At 43.3% G+C, this 18020-nt stretch overlaps 1 protein-coding gene across 7 annotated transcripts in view; it reads left to right on the forward strand.

Annotated features, from left to right (window-relative positions):
• Positions 1–524: 524 nt before the first annotated feature.
• The window catches only part of cdin1 (CDAN1 interacting nuclease 1), a 177841-nt gene continuing 160345 nt past the window's right edge, over positions 525–18020 (forward strand). For 2 of the 7 annotated variants that reach the window (XM_055640703.1, XM_055640701.1), the window contains exon 1: positions 525–766. In XM_055640703.1, the coding sequence (XP_055496678.1) occupies positions 561–766 (206 nt within the window). In that variant the 5' untranslated portion in view covers positions 525–560. Of the gene's footprint in view, positions 767–2958; positions 3007–18020 lie in introns of all 7 variants that reach the window. The other 5 variants (XM_055640704.1, XM_055640705.1, XM_055640702.1 and 2 more) reach the window with 4 other exon arrangements.

Here is an 18020-nt window from a genome sequence, read left to right on the forward strand (position 1 = left end):
TTCTCTTAATTTTTAAGAAAGTTATGGGCTTTTGACTGTCCTTGATCACAGCTTTTTTGTTATGTCCATAGCAAATCAATAGGGAACATGCTAATTTCAGAGTATGAAAATGGCCATAACTTTTTAAATACTTGAGATATGAAAGTGAATTAGGTGTAAAAGTAAACTTATTTTTATGCTTTATCTGATGGGATAAATTGCAGACTTGATTTTTAAAATCTCAAAATTTTGTAACATTGCTATATAGCCCATGCCATGGGGTCACATAATTATTGCAATGATCCCCAAACTAACGCTATAAAAACCGTCCCGAGATCGCAAAAGGCGCAGTATAACTGTACAGCTTCTCACATCCCACAGTTTTTAAAAATGTTTTAAAAAGTTCCCGTACATTCATCAAAGATCCTATGGTTTCATGATCCTGCGTCCTGGATCCTCTCAGCTGCTGGTTGCCATGGACCGTCTGCTGGCCTGTCTCCAAGGGCGCTCGTCGACTGACCAATGATAGCGCCGATTGCTGTACAGTGCTTGACATTAGCGGCGTCTTCGGAGTCAATCGGATGTTGCGTTGCTGTTGCCCCGCTGAAGGTTGGAGCTTCCGCGGCGGGAAAGGTTTGAGCTGGAGCAGGGCCTGTGTGCTGGTGCGGGAGATTCAGGCTACCGGAATGATCATGAGCAAGGCCGACTATGCTGAGATAGCCAGGTATCTGGAACGGCTGCGGCCCAACAGGCAGAGCTTGAAAATGTTGAAGGAGCAATTCCCCAGGTAAGAGTCAAAGACAGGTAACATAACCTTAACACGGAGAGAAGATTCTGAATAAAATTCACATCATTGCCCCATGAGTAATTTATAATCAGTTTCGCACTTTAAAAATGGCAAACATCCGAGATATTCCCTACACAGCAAGCTTCAGTCAACTGCAATCTAACTCTGGCGGTGATCAGAGAGGTGATTTGTTTCCGTTCACCTAAATGAGTGACTACTTTTCTTCACCCAAGGAACAGCAAACCGCTTTAACCTGTCTGACACATCAGCATCTTGTCAGTGCCACATTGGCAGACTTAGCAGAAGAGATGATTAGAAGATGAGGAATTCGGAAGGGAATGAGGGAAGGCCCAGCAGAACAACCAGTCAATGAGGGGAAATATTGTGAAGGAAAAACTAAGAATCTGCTGGTGGGCACAGCTAGTGAGTTAGCCCAGAGGAAAAGGCAAAATAAAAGTAATGCATTTGATTGAAGAAACAGGTGGAGCAAATTTGAACAAGATAAAACAAGAAAACACCAGAAATACTTAACAGGTCAAGCTACATCTGTAAAGGGGAATAAAAACCCTGTAATTTGCCTTTTCAGACATAAAGGGAACTCAGTGGGTCAGGCAGAATCTGGGGAGATAAAAAAGGAAGAGATGTGAGGGTGGGGCAAAGCCTGGCAAGTGACAGGCGAGGGGAAGATTGGTAGAATAAATGTGTGCACTGGATTTTGGGCGCAGTGGAAAGGGAGGGGGTTTAGGGAGTATTATTTGAAATTGGAAAATTCAATGTTCATACCTTTGCATTGTATGCTACCCAAGTGGAACACGAGGTGCTGTTCCTCCAGTTTGATATGACCTCACTCTGGCAATAGAGGAGGCCAAGGTCAAAAATCTCTGTATGGGAAAGGGAGTTAAAATGGTGAGCAAATGGAAGCTCCAGCAGTCCTTTTTGTACAGCCTAGGGACTGTTTCGCCGAACATTTGTGCTTGGTCTGCCACATGCAAACTGGAAGAACAGCACTTCATATCATAGAAACATAGAAACATAGAAATTAGGTGCAGGAGTAGGCCATTCGGCCCTTCGAGCCTGCACCGCCATTTAATATGATCATGGCTGATCATCCAACTCAGTATCCCGTACCTGCCTTCTCTCCATACCCTCTGATCCCCTTGGCCACAAGGGCCACATCTAACCCTCTTAAATATAGCCAATGAACTGGCCTCAACTACCCTCTGTGGCAGAGAGTTCCAGAGATTCACCACTCTCTGTGTGAAAAAAGTTCTCCTCATCTCGGTTTTAAAGGATTTCCCCCTTATCCTTAAGCTGTGACCCCTTGTCCTGGACTTCCCCAACATCGGGAACAATCTTCCTGCATCTAGCCTGTCCAACCCCTTAAGAATTTTGTAAGTTTCTATAAGATCCCCTCTCAATCTCCTAAACTCTAGAGAGTATAAACCAAGTCTATCCAGTCTTTCTTCATAAGACAGTCCTGACATCCCAGGAATCAGTCTGGTGAACCTTCTCTGCACTCCCTCTATGGCAACAATGTCCTTCCTCAGATTTGGAGACCAAAACTGCACGCAATACTCCAGGTGTGGTCTCACCAAGACCCTATACAACTGCAGTAGAACCTCCCTGCTCCTATACTCAAATCCTCTTGCTATGAAAGCCAACATGCCATTCGCTTTCTTTACTGCCTGCTGCACCTGCATGCCTACCTTCAATGACTGGTGTACCATGACACCCAGGTCTCGCTGCATCTCCCCCTTTCCCAATCGGCCACCGTTTAGATAATAATCTGCTTTCCCGTTTTTGCCACCAAAATGGATAACCTCACATATCCCGCTTGGGTAACTTGCAACTCAACAAATGAACATTGAATTCACCAAATTCATGTAATATCGCCCTGTTACCCCACTTCTCTGTCCCCGTGTCCCAACCCTGTGTGCACACTTTTTTCCCCACGATCTCTCACCATCCTAGTCACCCTGCTACTTTCTCCAACTCTGCACTTTCATTTCCACCATCCCCCATCCCTTTCATACATATCCTACCCTCCATTTACATTTCAAACCTCTCCTTATCCGATACCCTTTTGTCTCTCTTTTCACATCTAGCCTTTGTCACCTATACAGGTTTGCAGGGTTTGTACAGGTTTGCAGGGACTGGTTGAAAAGCAAAGTTTTCCATTATCATGATTTCAGATTGAACAACTAAGAGATGAGAAAATGGACCATCAGTGCTCTATTGAAGTACGAATATCGATAAGTTAACCATCTTGTGTGTAATTATTATGTAGTTTAGTGTCGTTCTGTGCAACCTGGACTAATAAATGGACTGATCATCTTCTCAGATTTCCTTGAAAATTAGTGTCTGTTCATTAGAGCACAAAAGTAACATAACAGAAAAAAGGTCTCAACACCAAATTCCAGTGGGCATTTGGCAATAATTCGAGTGATATCAATGGTTCATAACTTTGAAGGAACTTTGAGTTGAAAGTTGATTTTTCGGCTGTGTACCAGAGGTGTGCAAAACATGATTTTCAATCAAATCTGAGATGGTGACCAGCCAACCTTCTTACTTACTTTTATTTGGTACAGAATCAAATCAACCAGTATCAAGCAATTTATATACAAGTCTGATAAACCATCAATGTTTGCTGGATTTTGGTCCTTGAAAGTTGGATTTTTGGACCTTGAAAGTCCTGGAAAAATATTTGAATTTATAGCTGTTCCAAGTGTACCTGGTCACCTTCAAAAAAAACTCAATTAAATTTGTGAGAATCAATTTTCTATGCATTATGAAAATAAGGCACTGTTGAGTTTACAAGCAGAGAAGCTTTTGGTTGTGAACAGACATAATAAGTAGAAGCTGGAAAAAAAGCATTTGATGCCTTTCACCTGCTCTACCATTCAGTAAAATTAGAATTGAAGTATTACTTCAAAGTAATTTCCTCCACACATCCTTTCCCTTGATCCCATTAATATTCAAAATCTATTGATCGGTCATGAATAAACAGTGACGAACCTCCACATTCTTTTTGAGAGATGTGCCATTCTTTGTGTGAAGAAGTCTTATAATTTCTATCCTGAATGTCTGACACATTATTTTGAGACTGGAGCATGGTTTTAGACGCCCCAACCAGAAGAACCATTATTTCAGCATCTGTCAAGCCGTGTAAAAATATTGTGTTTCTATGAGATCACTTATCATTTTATAAACTTGAGAGTTGGTATAGGCAAAGTCTATTTAATCAGGAAATGAGGAGGAATAAAGTATTTGAGCCCAGAATGTGTTTCATTACATCCTGTCCTTACCATCCTAAGAATCAATCTGATGAACCTTTGTTGTGCTCCCTCTACCTAATGAATATCGAAGACAAAGAGATCAAAACTGCACACTATATTTAAGGTCTAATTGCAGTAAAAGTTTTTGTAAATCAAGTCACATGGATGGACAGCCAAAGTGATACTCACCTCTAAATAGACAGTCAAAGTTAGAAGATGAAAATACTATATCAAAAGCTGAAACGGTAACTTTCAGAGAATGAATTCAAAAATGATAGCAGAAGAAAAAACATACCACTACAGAGCGAAGGAAGACAAAATGGAACAAATGAGAGGTGTCAAAGAGAAGGAAGAAACAGTGTAAGATAAAAATAGGTCACTTGTCAGGTTGTGAAATTCAGCCAGTGAAGATGGTCCTGTTATGTGAAAGAAAAATGTAAACATTGTGCAAGATAAAATGTAATTGGGAATTAAATCAGTTATACATAACTTTTTTAAATCAACACACACAATTTTGTAATACAGGTGCACAACCTTTTATCCGACAGCCTTGGGACCAGACACTTTTCGTAATTCAGAATTTGTCGGTCTTCGGAATGGAAATTTTTTAGCGTAGATTTTAATGGCTGGCTCAGTGGTAGAGTGCTCGGCTCATATCCGCAAGGTCGTGAGTTTGCGCCTTGATCCCGGCAGTTACTCGGTCGCGAGTTTGAGTTTTCAATGTAGGTTTTTTTTTGCAGAATAAATGTTCGTATGAAATGCAGTGTGTTGAATGAATTCCTCAATTTGTAAATGTGCCCGCAGCATTGAATCACCTCCCGCACTCATGTCACCCTAGCGGGGCTACATGCCCTTAGGCGATCTAAGGTCGCGAGTTTGCGCCTTGATCCCGGCAGTTACTCGGTCGCGAGTTTGAGTCTTCAATGTAGTTTTTTCTTGCAGAATAAATGTTTGTATGAAATGCAGTGTAGGAGAGGTGTACTGACTGTGTGGGCAGAACTTTGGAAGTGATTCTAAAAAGCCGCTGTGTCTCCCTGTCCCTGGGATAGCAGGGGGCGATCAAACAGCACAATACCCCCCTCCCCCCCCAACTTCAGAGGAATTCGCTCCCCGATGGGCCGCTACGGCGACAAGTGGCAGTTTACCCACAGCCCGAGCTGCGCCTCCTCATCCGCCACCCCAAGACTTACCTTGCACACCATCAGGTTCTGCCCCTACGTGTTCCTCTGGAGTTGGAGCGGGGCTGGGCTGGAGTTGCTGCTGGCTGTGGGTCTCTGGGATCTCCGTCCTTGCAGTGGGCCTGGGGGGTCGGTGTCCCGTTGGTCCTGACGTCTCCGGCCACCCCCCTGGACAGGAGCTGAGACTGGGAACTGTACCGCCCTTGCCCCCTCCCTCTGTAACTGCAAACAACCCCACTCTCCTGCAAGGGCGGTACAGTTCCCGGAGGATGGCAGGTGGCCGGAGACGTCAGGACCAACAGGAACCTGCTCCCCGATGGGCCCCTACGACGCCCCGAGCTGCGCCCCGTCATCCGCAACCCAGGTTCCTAAGTAGTTGGAGCGGTGCTGGGCTGCTGTTGGCTGTGGGTTCTCCGTGCTTGCGGTGGGCCTGGTCATCGACGTCCAATTGGTCCTGACGTCTCCGGTGACTCGCACCGATCTGCTGCCATCGCCGACGTGAAGACAGTACAAAGCCCCCGCGCCGGTGCAATGAGCGGGGAGCTGGAGAGGGGAGGGAAGGGGTCACACACATGGCCGGGAAGCAGAGGGGTGTAGATGGGGATGGTGACAGATGGGGCCAACAATGAGTGGAGAAAGACAGAAACACCGACGTGCAAAGGAGACCTACAACAGTGCATGATCTCTCTCCCGTGGCAGGTGACTGTCGCTGGGAAACTGAAGGGAGCGACAATCTGCTGCTGCCTCCCTGAGTTAAAGAGTTCCCACGGTAGACTCCCGATACATAGGCGGCCTAGCTCGGGGATTCTTGAATCCCCCGAATAAATAATAAAGACGAGTTAAACGTAAAGTAAAACTTTAAACATAAACTGGTGAGCTTTGGTGTGCAGACGACATCCTGGAAAAAATGTCCGGTTTCTTCCAGATAGGCGATATACCCTCCCGGGCAATATACCCTCCACTTCTCTTTTATGAAGGGGATTTAGTTCCCCTTTTTTCGAGGACCGACCGGAGGTTCCGCTGTCACCTCTGCGGGCCGCCCTCGGTGAACGCTAATTCAACTTTGTCTTTGGATTCCTACTCTCCCGCGCAATGTACCCTCGGCTTCTCTTTTATGAATGGGGATTTAGTTCCCCTTTCTTTGAGGACCGACCAGAGGTTCCGCTGTCACCTCTGCCGGGCGCCCTCGGTGAACGTCCTGTCTCCCTGTCCCTGGGATAGCAGGGGGCCATCAAACAGCACAATACCTCCCTCCCCCTCCAACTCCAGAGGAATCCGCTCCACGATGGGCCGCTACGGCGACAAGTGGCAGTTCGCCCACAGCCCGAGCTGCGCGACCCCAAAAACACGACGGCCCTTGCACACCATCAGCTTCTGTCCATACGGGGAGCGTGTTCCTCTGGAGTTGGAGCGGGGCTGGGCTGGAGTTGCTGGTCTGGGATCTCCGTGCTTGCAGTGGGCCTGGGGGTCGGTGTCCCGATGAGGGGGCGCAGCTCGGGGAGCGGCTTCTGGTGGTCCTGACGTCTCCGGCCAGTTTGCAGTTTTCCTCTGTAGTTGGAACGGGGCTGGGCTGCTGCTGGCTGTGGGTCTCTGGGATCTCGGACAGGCAGCAGCATATTGTCAATTATTAACCCTCCCGCGCAATATACCCTCACCTTTTCTTTTATGAATGGGGATTTAGTTCCCCTTTCTTCGAGGACCGGGACCGACCGGAGGTTCCGCTGTCACCTCTGCGGGCCGCCCTCGGTGAACGTTTTCAAGGACCTTTCTTCAAGGACCGAAATTTTTTTCGCTATTCGGAGGTTTTCGTTATTTGGACCGTCGGATAAAAGGTTGTGCACCTGTACATTGTGAAAAGTTGTTTTTATCCCCTCCATTTTCACAAATATATGTTGGAAGAATGTTTTGTCAGCTTCACAATCGGCATAAATAATTAAATGTAGTATGCCCAAAATGACATTAATTTCTGAAGTGTATATTTGTGTTTTAAAAATTCTGAATAACTCCACTGGCCAACAGAGGATAGCACAAAAAATGTGTAAGAAGGAACTGCAGATGCTGGTTTACAAAATGTTGGAGTAACTCAGCGGGACACTTTACACTCAGAGATGCTGCCTGTCTTGCTGAGTTACTTCAGTTTTTGTGTCTACAATGTAATAAAATGTATTTATTATTTTCCTCTTAAAACTTGAGGACCCAAGAGGGACTAATAATTTTATTGATGGTTGTTCAGTCACAATCACAATAATATTTTATTAGCCAAGTATATTGTGCAACATACGAGAAATTTCATTTGCCAAGTCAGTCATTCAAATAAAAAGCAACGGAACACATAAAATACATTTTAACATAAGCATCCACCACAGTGACTCCTCCACATTCCTCACTGTGATGGAAGGCGAAAATAAAGTTCAAATCTCTTCCCTTCTTTGCTCTCCCGCTGTCGGGGGCCTTGAGTCCTCCGTTGACGGGACGATCTTGACTCCCGTAGCCAGCGGCGTTTTGACCCCCCCCCGCATCGGGTCGATCAGCTCCTGCATCGGGGGGGGGGGGTTGGCTCCCCCGCGCTGGGCGATCGAACCACGTGACGAGCATCTGTATTGTTGGAGCTCCTGACTAGCCTCTCCCGAGACTAGGAGCTCTCGATGCAAAGTCGTAAGGACACGGTTGGAGCGATTCCAGGCAAGGGATCGACCGATGTTAAGTCAGCGTCCCGCGGTGGGGCTCAAAGTCAGTCCAAGGAGGCCTTCAGCTTCATCGATGGTTGGCCGCAGAGCCACTGGAGATGCGACCCGGAAAATAATCGCATCTCCGGCAAGGTAAGAAACTGAAAAAAAGTTTCCACCGACCCCCTTCCCCTTCCATAAAACAAACCGGAGAACATTTACACAGACTATTAAAACGCACTAAAAATAAATAAAAACATGTAAAAACAGACAGATTGGTGGCGGGGCTGCCTATAGTGCGGCACCTCTGGTACTAATCTATCAGGTACCCGCCACTCTCACCCCGCCCTCTGCACAACGAGCCGGGCTCCGCGAGGCCCAGGTCTACGAGTGCTTCGGCCGCCCACAGCCAGGGCCCGGCTGAGTACGAGAACCAAGCCGAGGTCCAGAAGCGCTAGTATGGGTGTTGTGGGCTGAAGTGACTGGTTACCAGAGGGTTAGTATAGACATTGTGAGCCAAATGGATTCTTGGGCTGGTGGCTCACTCACTCACTCATGGCTGGTGGGCTGGCAGTTGACTCACGGCTATTCCTTGAAATTCTATTTCAAACAGGGTGCAAGGCCACCAAATTCAAGTGCAGTTTCTTACCACTTCAAGCAGGGTGCAAGGCCACCAAATTCAAGTGCAGTTTCATACCATTTCAAGCAGGGTGCAAGGCCACTAAAGACAGCGACTCGTGACCTCTCCCCCCTCCATCTTGCAGAGACTGAGCCACGCCCACACTTCTGGGTTTTATAGTCCCTCCCCCTCCCACCAGAAGGGGCATGGCCTTCATGGCGTGATTGACAGGAGAGAGAATCTCAACATTTTTTAAACACTAATAACTCTTATTTTCATCGATGGGAAAAATCCTCGGCACCTGATGAGCGGATGTAGACTCTGAGTAAGATGGCCAAAAAATCACAGCCGTACGTGGTAGCGTTTTTTCTAAAATCAATATAAAGCGCAAACTGGAAGTGGTCAAGATTAGACTTTTAATTATATAGAAGGCAAGGCAACTTTAATTAGGCAAGGCAACTTTAATTAGGCCACACAGCTTTAGCATTTCCAAACCATAGGCAACACAGCTTTAGCATTTCCAAATTATATTTTCAGACCACATTAAGGTCACTGACAGGTCGGTAAAACGACTCACAGTTTAGTAGAAATGTCCAAAAATCACAGCCGGAAGTGGCAGCGTTTTTTCTAAAATTAATATACAGAACAAGAAGAAGTGGTCAAGATCAGACTTTTATTAATATAGATAGATAGATTTGGACACTTTGGCCCACATTGTTCACGTCCATCTTTTTGGTCATCTACACTAATCCTATTTATACCTAAGGTCACCCCTCGGCTTCCTATGCACTAGGCAAAACAAACCCAGGTTATCCAACCTCTCCCCATAATTAAAGTCCTCCAATCCAGGCTACATTGTGGTGAAGAAGGGTTTCGGCCCGAAACGTCACCTATTTCCTTCGCTCCATAGTGCTGCTGCACCCGCTGAGTTTCTCCAGCATTTTTGTCTACCTTCGATCTTCCAGCATCTGCAGTTCCTTCTTGAATACATTGTGGTGAATTCCCTCTGTATTCTCCACACAATCACATGCTTCCTATTGTGTGGCAATCAGAACTGCACATAGTACTCCAAGTGTAGCTTAAACAGTATTTTGTAAAGTTGCAATATGATGTCCAAATCAGAGGAAGGCAAGCATGTCATGTGCTACCTTCGCCACCCTATGTACCTAGGAAACGGAGGGGAACTTTTCATTCAGAGGGTGGTGTGTATGGAACAAGCTGCCAGAGGAAGTGGTTGAGCCAGATACAATAACAACATTTAAGACATTTGGACAGGTACGTGGATAGGAAAGGTTGAGAGGAATATGAGCAAAATGCGGGGAAAAAAGGACTAGTTTAGACAGAGAACCTTGGTTGGCATGGTCGGCCTTGGCCAAAGGGTCTGTTTCCATGTTGTATTACTCTATGACTCTAATGTAAATTCACTTGAACATGCCAGGCTTCAGATGCTCCCTAACCTGACTGTCTACCCTGCCCCGCATATTGGATTTGGTTGATTTGTCATCTACATTTTACTCCTCACCTGCTGCATGGCTACTATGCTTCCCACTCCTCTGCCAAATAAGTTTAAACCTTCCTGAGAAGTGTGAACTAACCTCCCTGCAAAAATATTGGACCCCCTCCACCCTCCTTATATAGCACTCACCTACCCCAGACATGATCCAAATGATTCAAATACCTAAAGCCCCTGCACCAGCTCTTTAGTCACTCGTTTAGTTTATCCTCCTATTTCTACCCGCACTAGCACATGTGGGAATCCAAATATCACCACCTTGGAGGTCATGCTTTTTAACTTCTGCCTAACTCCCTTTGCAAGGCCTCACCCGCTTTGCAAAATTGTCCATTTCAATATATGTATCCAACTTTCTCATTTAAATGATAATACTGAATTTCACAATCTTTTCAAATATGTACTCGTATTAACTGCATATTTTTTATTTAAAGAATCTTATTCCTTTGCCACTGATCGTAAATTTGAGTCCCCTTGCCAGTTTATCCTAATTGATTTAATCAAATTCCTTTTACAGTTTTAAAAAGGAATCTCCTTTTAACAGTCTCATTAACCAGTACCACCTTCCTCTCCAAATAAATCAAGCTTTTCTTCATCAGAAATCTTTCAGTACATACTTGTGTTGAAATAATAGCCATTGTAGGTCCCAATCCTTTGGAAGGGCACAGTCTTTAAGGGTGCTTTCTTGCTTTACTGGAATAGTTGCAAAATAAGAGACTTTAAATGCATGGAGAAACTAGAAATAGTGGAGATATTTTCCACCATTTGTTGAAATGATTCAGAATTTCACATTCCTTCATGTACCCAGACCATAAATTTCACTGTTTCAAATTTTGACGGTGCCTCCTCACCCAGGATTCACTCTTCAGGAATAGAAGAGCACAATTTATTGATGGAAATGATATGACTAACAGTTGAATGTCTTATGCACCTTTTTATTTAAACAGTCATGGTTGAGATAATGCAGTGTCCCACAGTTGAAATCGGAAATAATTTGAGTATACAGGTAATATTTAGGTTTCTTGACTGGATGAAAAAAAGTTGTTCTAAATAATTCCAATGTTGATGTGTAAATTGTGGCAAAATAATTAGAATTCATATATTTAAAGCTTTTGGGGAAGAATGGACATTCCGTATTGAACAATTATCTTTTTATTGGTAATACTGCATAATAGCCAGTCAATTGGAATTGAATGTTTAATGTAATCAAATTTGTTAGATTGTTTCGAATGGCAATTTTATGCTTTTTTAATTCTAAATATTCACCCCTTCCATCTCTACCTCATTATGCTGTGACCTGCATTGAATTCAGTTTACACCACCAATAATCTGAAATGAGTTCCTACGATTTTAATTTCTGTCCTTCTGCCCTGGAACTGTCGACGCCCATTCTTTTATGTGTTTGCGTGTGGTACCTAACTGCTAATATTTCTTTGTAAATTGCTTCTAAGCAAGCTCCTCCCATTTCTAATTGATACTTAATTCACTTTTTCCACTCAAGATGCTGCTCATCATTGTTCGGACAGATATGGTTAACTTAATGCATATTATCCTATAAAGGGTTTCTGAAAAGATAATTTTCAGACAACTGTGATCACTGAATGATGGACAATACAACAGCTTGCTAACAGCTTGGGACAGCAGTTAGTAAATTTATAGGACCATGGAGATTTAGGCAATGCATTCCCTCCTGATACTCAACTAGCCAATATTTAAATTATTGTTTTTAGCATATTGTTGGACTTGTTAAAAACATCTTGGTAGCATAATGTTGTGTCCGTTGCTTCAGGGAACTTTCATGAGTAGCTGAACTTAAGCATGAATGAAAACATTTGAATCTGTGTAAAGCTCTTTTATGTTTTATTTCAACCAAGATTAAGACTTCCCCAAGAAGTCTGTTAGAATATATATGAAGCAAATTGAGTGTTTGCTGATATTTAGGTTGACCTAATCGCTGTTTCAGTTATAAAAGTAACCACATTGTTCAGTGAAAATATGTAGAATATTCCCTTTTCTATCTAAGAGTAGCACAATTATTTATATCCCTTAAGAGCTTCTGCCAATCCCTCATCTAAAAGCCGTGTCCCACGGTACGAGTTCCAAGAGTTCTCCCGAGTTTGCCCTGATTCGAACTCGGAGATTTACGGTAATGGTCACTCGTCGGTATTCGGGGCTCTCGTGGACATTTTTCACCATCTTGAAAAATCTTCACGAGTCTTCCTGTGCTTACCTGCCGTTAGTGCTAAGAGACGTCCCCGAGCTCCGACCGTACCCGCTACGTTCATTCTCCATGCTTACCACGAGTTTGATATTTTTAAACTCGGGATAGCTCTTGAAATGAACTCGTACCGTGGGACAGGGCTTTAACGCCCATCAGCATCCTTTTTGTATTCACGTTTATGCAGCTTCACAGTCCGGCACAACTGCTCTTTGTGGTAGCCAATTGTTTGTTCTCATAAAGTGAGATGTTTCCCTTTCATTCTGCAATTAATCTGTTAAAAATGTATATTATTACTTTCATTTCCCATCGCAACATATATTCCCCATCCTTGATTGCCTTTGAAAAGCTACATTCTTGTACTGTTGCTGTCCTTGCGATCTCTGGCAGAAGATCCCTCAGTCCTATTTAGTAGGGAGTCACAAGATTTAGATTGGCAGAATGGCGTATGTTTCCAAGTCAGGATGGCATGTGTCCTGTTGGGAAGCTGCAAGTGATGATACTCTCATTTATTTGCTGCATTTCCTTTTTGACGGTAAGGGTTGCCAGTCTGGGCGCTGTTGCTGGTGGTAACCCAGCTGAGTAACTGCTGTGTTGTGGGTACGTTGAGCACACAGCAGCAATGATGTGCTGCTAATGAAAGGATTAAATACTCTGTGTTATTAATAGGGTACTAATTAAGAAGGCTGCTCTTTCTGAGTAGTGCTGAGCTTCTTTCATATTTACGCTGCATTCCTCTAGTCAATAAGGTGTTCCATCACACACGTGGTGCTTTGTAGGTAACAGAAAGCGTTTGGAATGTCAGGAGATAGAAACATAAAAACATAGAAAATAGGTGCAAGAGTAGGCCATTCGGCCCTTCGAGCCTGCACCGCCATTCAATATGATCATGGCTGATCATCCAACTCAGTATCCTGTTCCTGCCTTCTCTCCATACCCCCTGATCCCTTTAGCCAAAAGGGCCATATCTAACTCCCTCTTAAATATAGCCAATGAACTGGCCTCAACTACCTTATGCGGCAGAGAATTCCAGAGATTCACCACTCTGTGTGAAAAAAAATTTCCTCATCTCAGTCCTAAAAGATTTCCCCTTTATCCTTAAACTGTGACCCCTGGTTCTGGACTTCCCCACCATCGGGAACAATCTTCCTGCATCTAGCCTGTCCAACCCCTTAAGAATTTTGTACGTTTCTATAAGATCCCCCCTCAACCGTCTAAATTCTAGCGAGTACAAACCGAGTCTATCCAGTCTTTCTTCATATGAAAGTCCTGACATCTCAGGAATCAGTATGGTGAACCTTCTCCGTACTCCCTCTTTGGCAAGAATGTCTTTCCTCAGATTAGGAGACCAAAACTGTACGCAATACTCCAGGTGTGGTCTCACCAAGACCCTGTACAACTGCAGTAGAACCTCCCTGCTCCTATACTCAAATCCTTTTGCTATGAATGCTAACATACCATTCGCCTTCTTCACTGCCTGCTGGACCTGCATGCCTACTTTTAATGACTGGTGTACCATGACACCCAGGTCTCGTTGCATCTCCCCCTTTCCTAATCGGCCACCATTCAGATAATAATCTACTTTCCTGTTTTTGCCACCAAAGTGGATAACCTCACATTAATCACCACAGAATCCCTACTCTTGTTGTCACAATATTGATGTGACTGGTCCAATTGAAGTACGGGCCAATGATGACCACTAGGATGTTAACGGTCTGAAAACGGGTGTCGACCCGAAATATCACCCATTCCTTCTTCCCAGAAATGCTGCCTGTCCTGCTGAGTTACTCCAGCATTTTGTGTCTAACTAGGATTTTAACCTTGGAATCTTTGGCAATTGTAAAGCCACTAACAATAAAATGGGGAATAGGATAGAGGCTGGTAGATGATCGGTGGAACCAGATGGGTAGGGGGATGATAGGCAGATGGGAGGAGAAAGGTAGGTGTGCAAGTGAGTGTGTGTGTGTGTGTGACATGAGCTGTGGGTTACATGAAATTGGATTAATTACATGAATTAAAATTTTATTATGTTGTGTCGTAAGCCACTCAAGCAGAATATGAGATGTTGTTAATAAACAGAGGGCCCCAAGGCCACCCTAATGGGTGATGGAGGTGTATAGGAACTGGGTATTCATGGTAAACGTAAACTATTTGGGACCAGAGAACTGGAAATTGTCAAAATGTTTGAAGATCACGAGAGGTGTTTCAGATTTAAATAGACAAAACCTGGAGGGGAAACAAGATGGAGACCAGATATAATGGAATGAGTTCAGTAGGGCAAGAACAGACAAGAAATAATGGGCTGATCAAGGCAGTCCAATTTATGGATCCAAGATAAAAGATCAAAGCGAGCATTCTGGATGGAAGTGAGATTGTGATGTGATGAGATCTTGGAGATGGTAGCCGGGTGATCTTTTAATATCCAGAGGGACTTATGAGTGGATGTCAAAAATCTGATGACTGCACGCCGTAAGGTAGAAGTTTGTGCGCCAGCCTGCAATGGCACCCTTGTTGTCTGCGCAGTTGATGCCAAGGGTGAGATTGGTTTGAAGTAAGCTTGGATGGAGTTCGATGTGCTAATTTCTTCCAGCATTCTGTTTTTTTGTTCCACAATGATTTTCTATTCCGAGGCAAAACTTCAAACATTGTGGTGCTTTTCCTTTGATGTCCATTGACATCAGTTTCACTACAGTTCTTGACGCTATTGTAAAACAAATGCTGCCGTCATGTAAAGAAGAATCGCTCACCCCTCCATCTGGGGCTTGGCATTTTGATTCGTGTTTGGACTAATGTTGACGGTCTAGACTCAAGTTGTTCAAGTAAAACCCATCTTGAGTAGGTACAGTGAGCAGGTAATTAGAGTGTAAATGCTGTCTGATTGCCTGTTGATGATCCCTTCCAATTCTTTGTGATGATTCAAAGAAGAATAATTGAACAGTAATTAGTAAGATTTAATGTGCCTACATTTTGTAAACAAGACAAGTCTGGACAGTTTAACATAGAAAATACGTGCAGGAGTAGGCCATTTGGCCCTTCGAGCCACCGCCGCCACTCAATGTGATCCTGGCTGCATCCAAAATCAGTACCCGTTTTTTGGCTTTTTCTCCATATCCCTTAATGTTAAGGAAAATTCCCCATATTCCATAATGTTAGGAACATTCAAGTGTTGCAACTGTGCTGGAATAGTGTGGTTAATTCTGAAAACAAGTCTTAAGTGCTACAGCCAAATGTTTTCTTGTCCCCCAGTCTTTGATGTTCATAAGTCATAGGAGGAAAATTAAAGCCTTTCGTCCCATTGTTTACTCTGCCATTCAATCATGGCTGATTATCTTTCCCTCTCAAATCCATTCTCCTGCCTTCTCCCCATAACCTTTCACACACTTACTACTCTAGAACTACTACATTAGGAGCACCACTACTAGCGGTGGCATCGTGGCACAGCAGTAGAGTTGCTGCCTTTTCGTGCCAGAGACCCGGGTTCGATCCTGACTACACGGTGCTTGCTGTACGGAGTTTGTACGTTTTCCCTATGACCTTTATGGCTTTTCTCTGGGATCTTTGGTTTCCTTCCACACTCCAAAGACATTCAGGTTTGTAGGTTAATTGGCTTGGTATAATTGTAAATTGTCCCTGGTGTGCGTAGGATAGTGTAAGTGTGCGGGGATCGCTAGTCGGCGCGGACTCGGTGGGCTGAAGTGCCTGTTTCTGCGCTGTATCACTAAACTAAACTTAAAAACTAAACCTCTCAATCTCTGCTTTAAAAATACCCAAAGACTTGGCCTCCACCGTCGGCTGGCAATGAATTCCACACATTCACCTCCCTCTGGCTAAAGAAAATCCTCCTCAACTCCTTTCTAAAGGTACGCCCTTTTATTCTGAGGCTGTGCCCTCAAGTCCAAGACTCTCCCACGTTAACCCAATTATTGGGTTGTATTCATGTTGTATTCATTATTCTCAGTATTTCTTGATACCACAACAGCAAAGCATGTTGGCCAAAGATTGGCTTCTCTGGTGGTGGGATTTTGGGAGTCGACTATCATGGATCATCCAGTCACCAGTTCTGACTGAACATGGTTAAAAATGTTTGTGCCTTGTCTCTAACATTTAAATATATTGCTGAACAAGAGTGGAAGAATGGATGTAGTTGTATTTAGGTAATATGAGTTCTGCAGAAGCATGAAAAGGAAACAGGTTCTCACAGGCAGGGGTAGGAATGAAAGATTGCCTTGATGTTTGATTGGTGGTCATATGTTGGTCATATGAGTAGCTGTAACCAAATTCTACAAACAAATACCAGATAATTGGAGCTTTCAAAATCCAGATATTTTTTACTAAATTGTAAATAAAATCTAAAATGTGTTTGTCTAAAATATCTTGCTTTTTTCCATTCTTTGTGACCAAATTATTCGTAATCTGAATATTTAATTATTGAGATTCAAGTGAGTTTATTGTCATGTGTCCCAGATAGGACAATTAAATTCTTGCTTTGCTTCAGCACAACAGAAATGGTTGGCATGAATACAGAACAGATCAGTGTGTCCATATACCATTATATAAATATATACCCACATGAATAAATAAACAGATAATGGTCTATTAATGTTCAGAGTTTTGTTTCAGTTGATTTTAATAACCTGATGGCTGTGGGGAAGCAGCTACTCCTGAACCTGGATGCTGCAGTCCTCAGGCTCATGTACCTTCTACCTGAAGGTAGCAGTGAGATGAGTGTGTGGCCAGGATGATGTGGGTCCTTGATGATGCTGCCAGCCTTTTTGAGCCTTATTTTAAAAACGTAATTTCATGTATAAAATAAACAGAATAAGAGAAGGTGCTTTTTCTGAGAACTTTTGTTTACTATTTATTTTACTAATTATAACATTGGTGCTAAGAAAGGAAGAACAAATAAATAATTAAGGTTCAAGTGACCTTGTCAATTGAATAGGTAAATCAGTTGGCAATAAAACCTGCCATCATCTATCATCAGGAAAAGATTAAGGGAGTACTTGGAAAAGTATAACCAAAGGTCGAGATTTGTTAGCATTTTGTGAAAGCTAGATAATGTATAAATGAACCAATATAGTCCTTTCCTCGATGCTTTGAGATGGTGGAGGTCTGAGGATCAATGACAATTGCAAATGTGCAGTTTTGGCATTTGATCGGTCCCGCACAAGAGATTGTTACTTACAAATGCTTCCCATTGGTTTGGAGCAAACCTTGTCATGTGAATAGGTAATTTGTCTGCGAGATGAGACAGTGCTAAAATATATATTCATGGATTTGAAATCATTGTAATATTTTCTGGAAATCTTGCAATGATGTCCATATATAACTAATATATAATGTCAAATTTGGAAATCTGGGAGTAAAAGATGATCCGAGCTGTTTAATTTGAAAAAGGAAATTTGCAAGGTTAATGAGAAATACCTCCTCTGGGAGGAGGAAGAATCATAGAGCTGTACAGCACAGGAACAGATCCTTCAGCCCACCTTGTCCATGCTGACAGTCGCCATTATGTGCTCGTCCCATTTGCCTGCAATTGGCCTAAAGGCCTCTAAACTTTCCTTTCCATATCTCTATACATAAAACTGGTCTTGGATGTGTATTTATTTGTGTGATGTTCGTGTGCGATTCATATGTCGAAAACACGACGATCTAACGGTGAAATTGTTACATATTCCGATAGAGATTTACGCTGTGAAAAAATCAAAAATCGTCTTATCTGAAAATTTCATGCATTATTTCTCGAGTTATTTATGAAAATGTTAAAAAATTTCAAATGACTTGGAAA

This window comes from Leucoraja erinacea, chromosome 9 (genome assembly GCF_028641065.1).
Source record: "Leucoraja erinacea ecotype New England chromosome 9, Leri_hhj_1, whole genome shotgun sequence".
Classification (NCBI taxonomy): Eukaryota; Metazoa; Chordata; class Chondrichthyes; order Rajiformes; family Rajidae; genus Leucoraja; species Leucoraja erinaceus.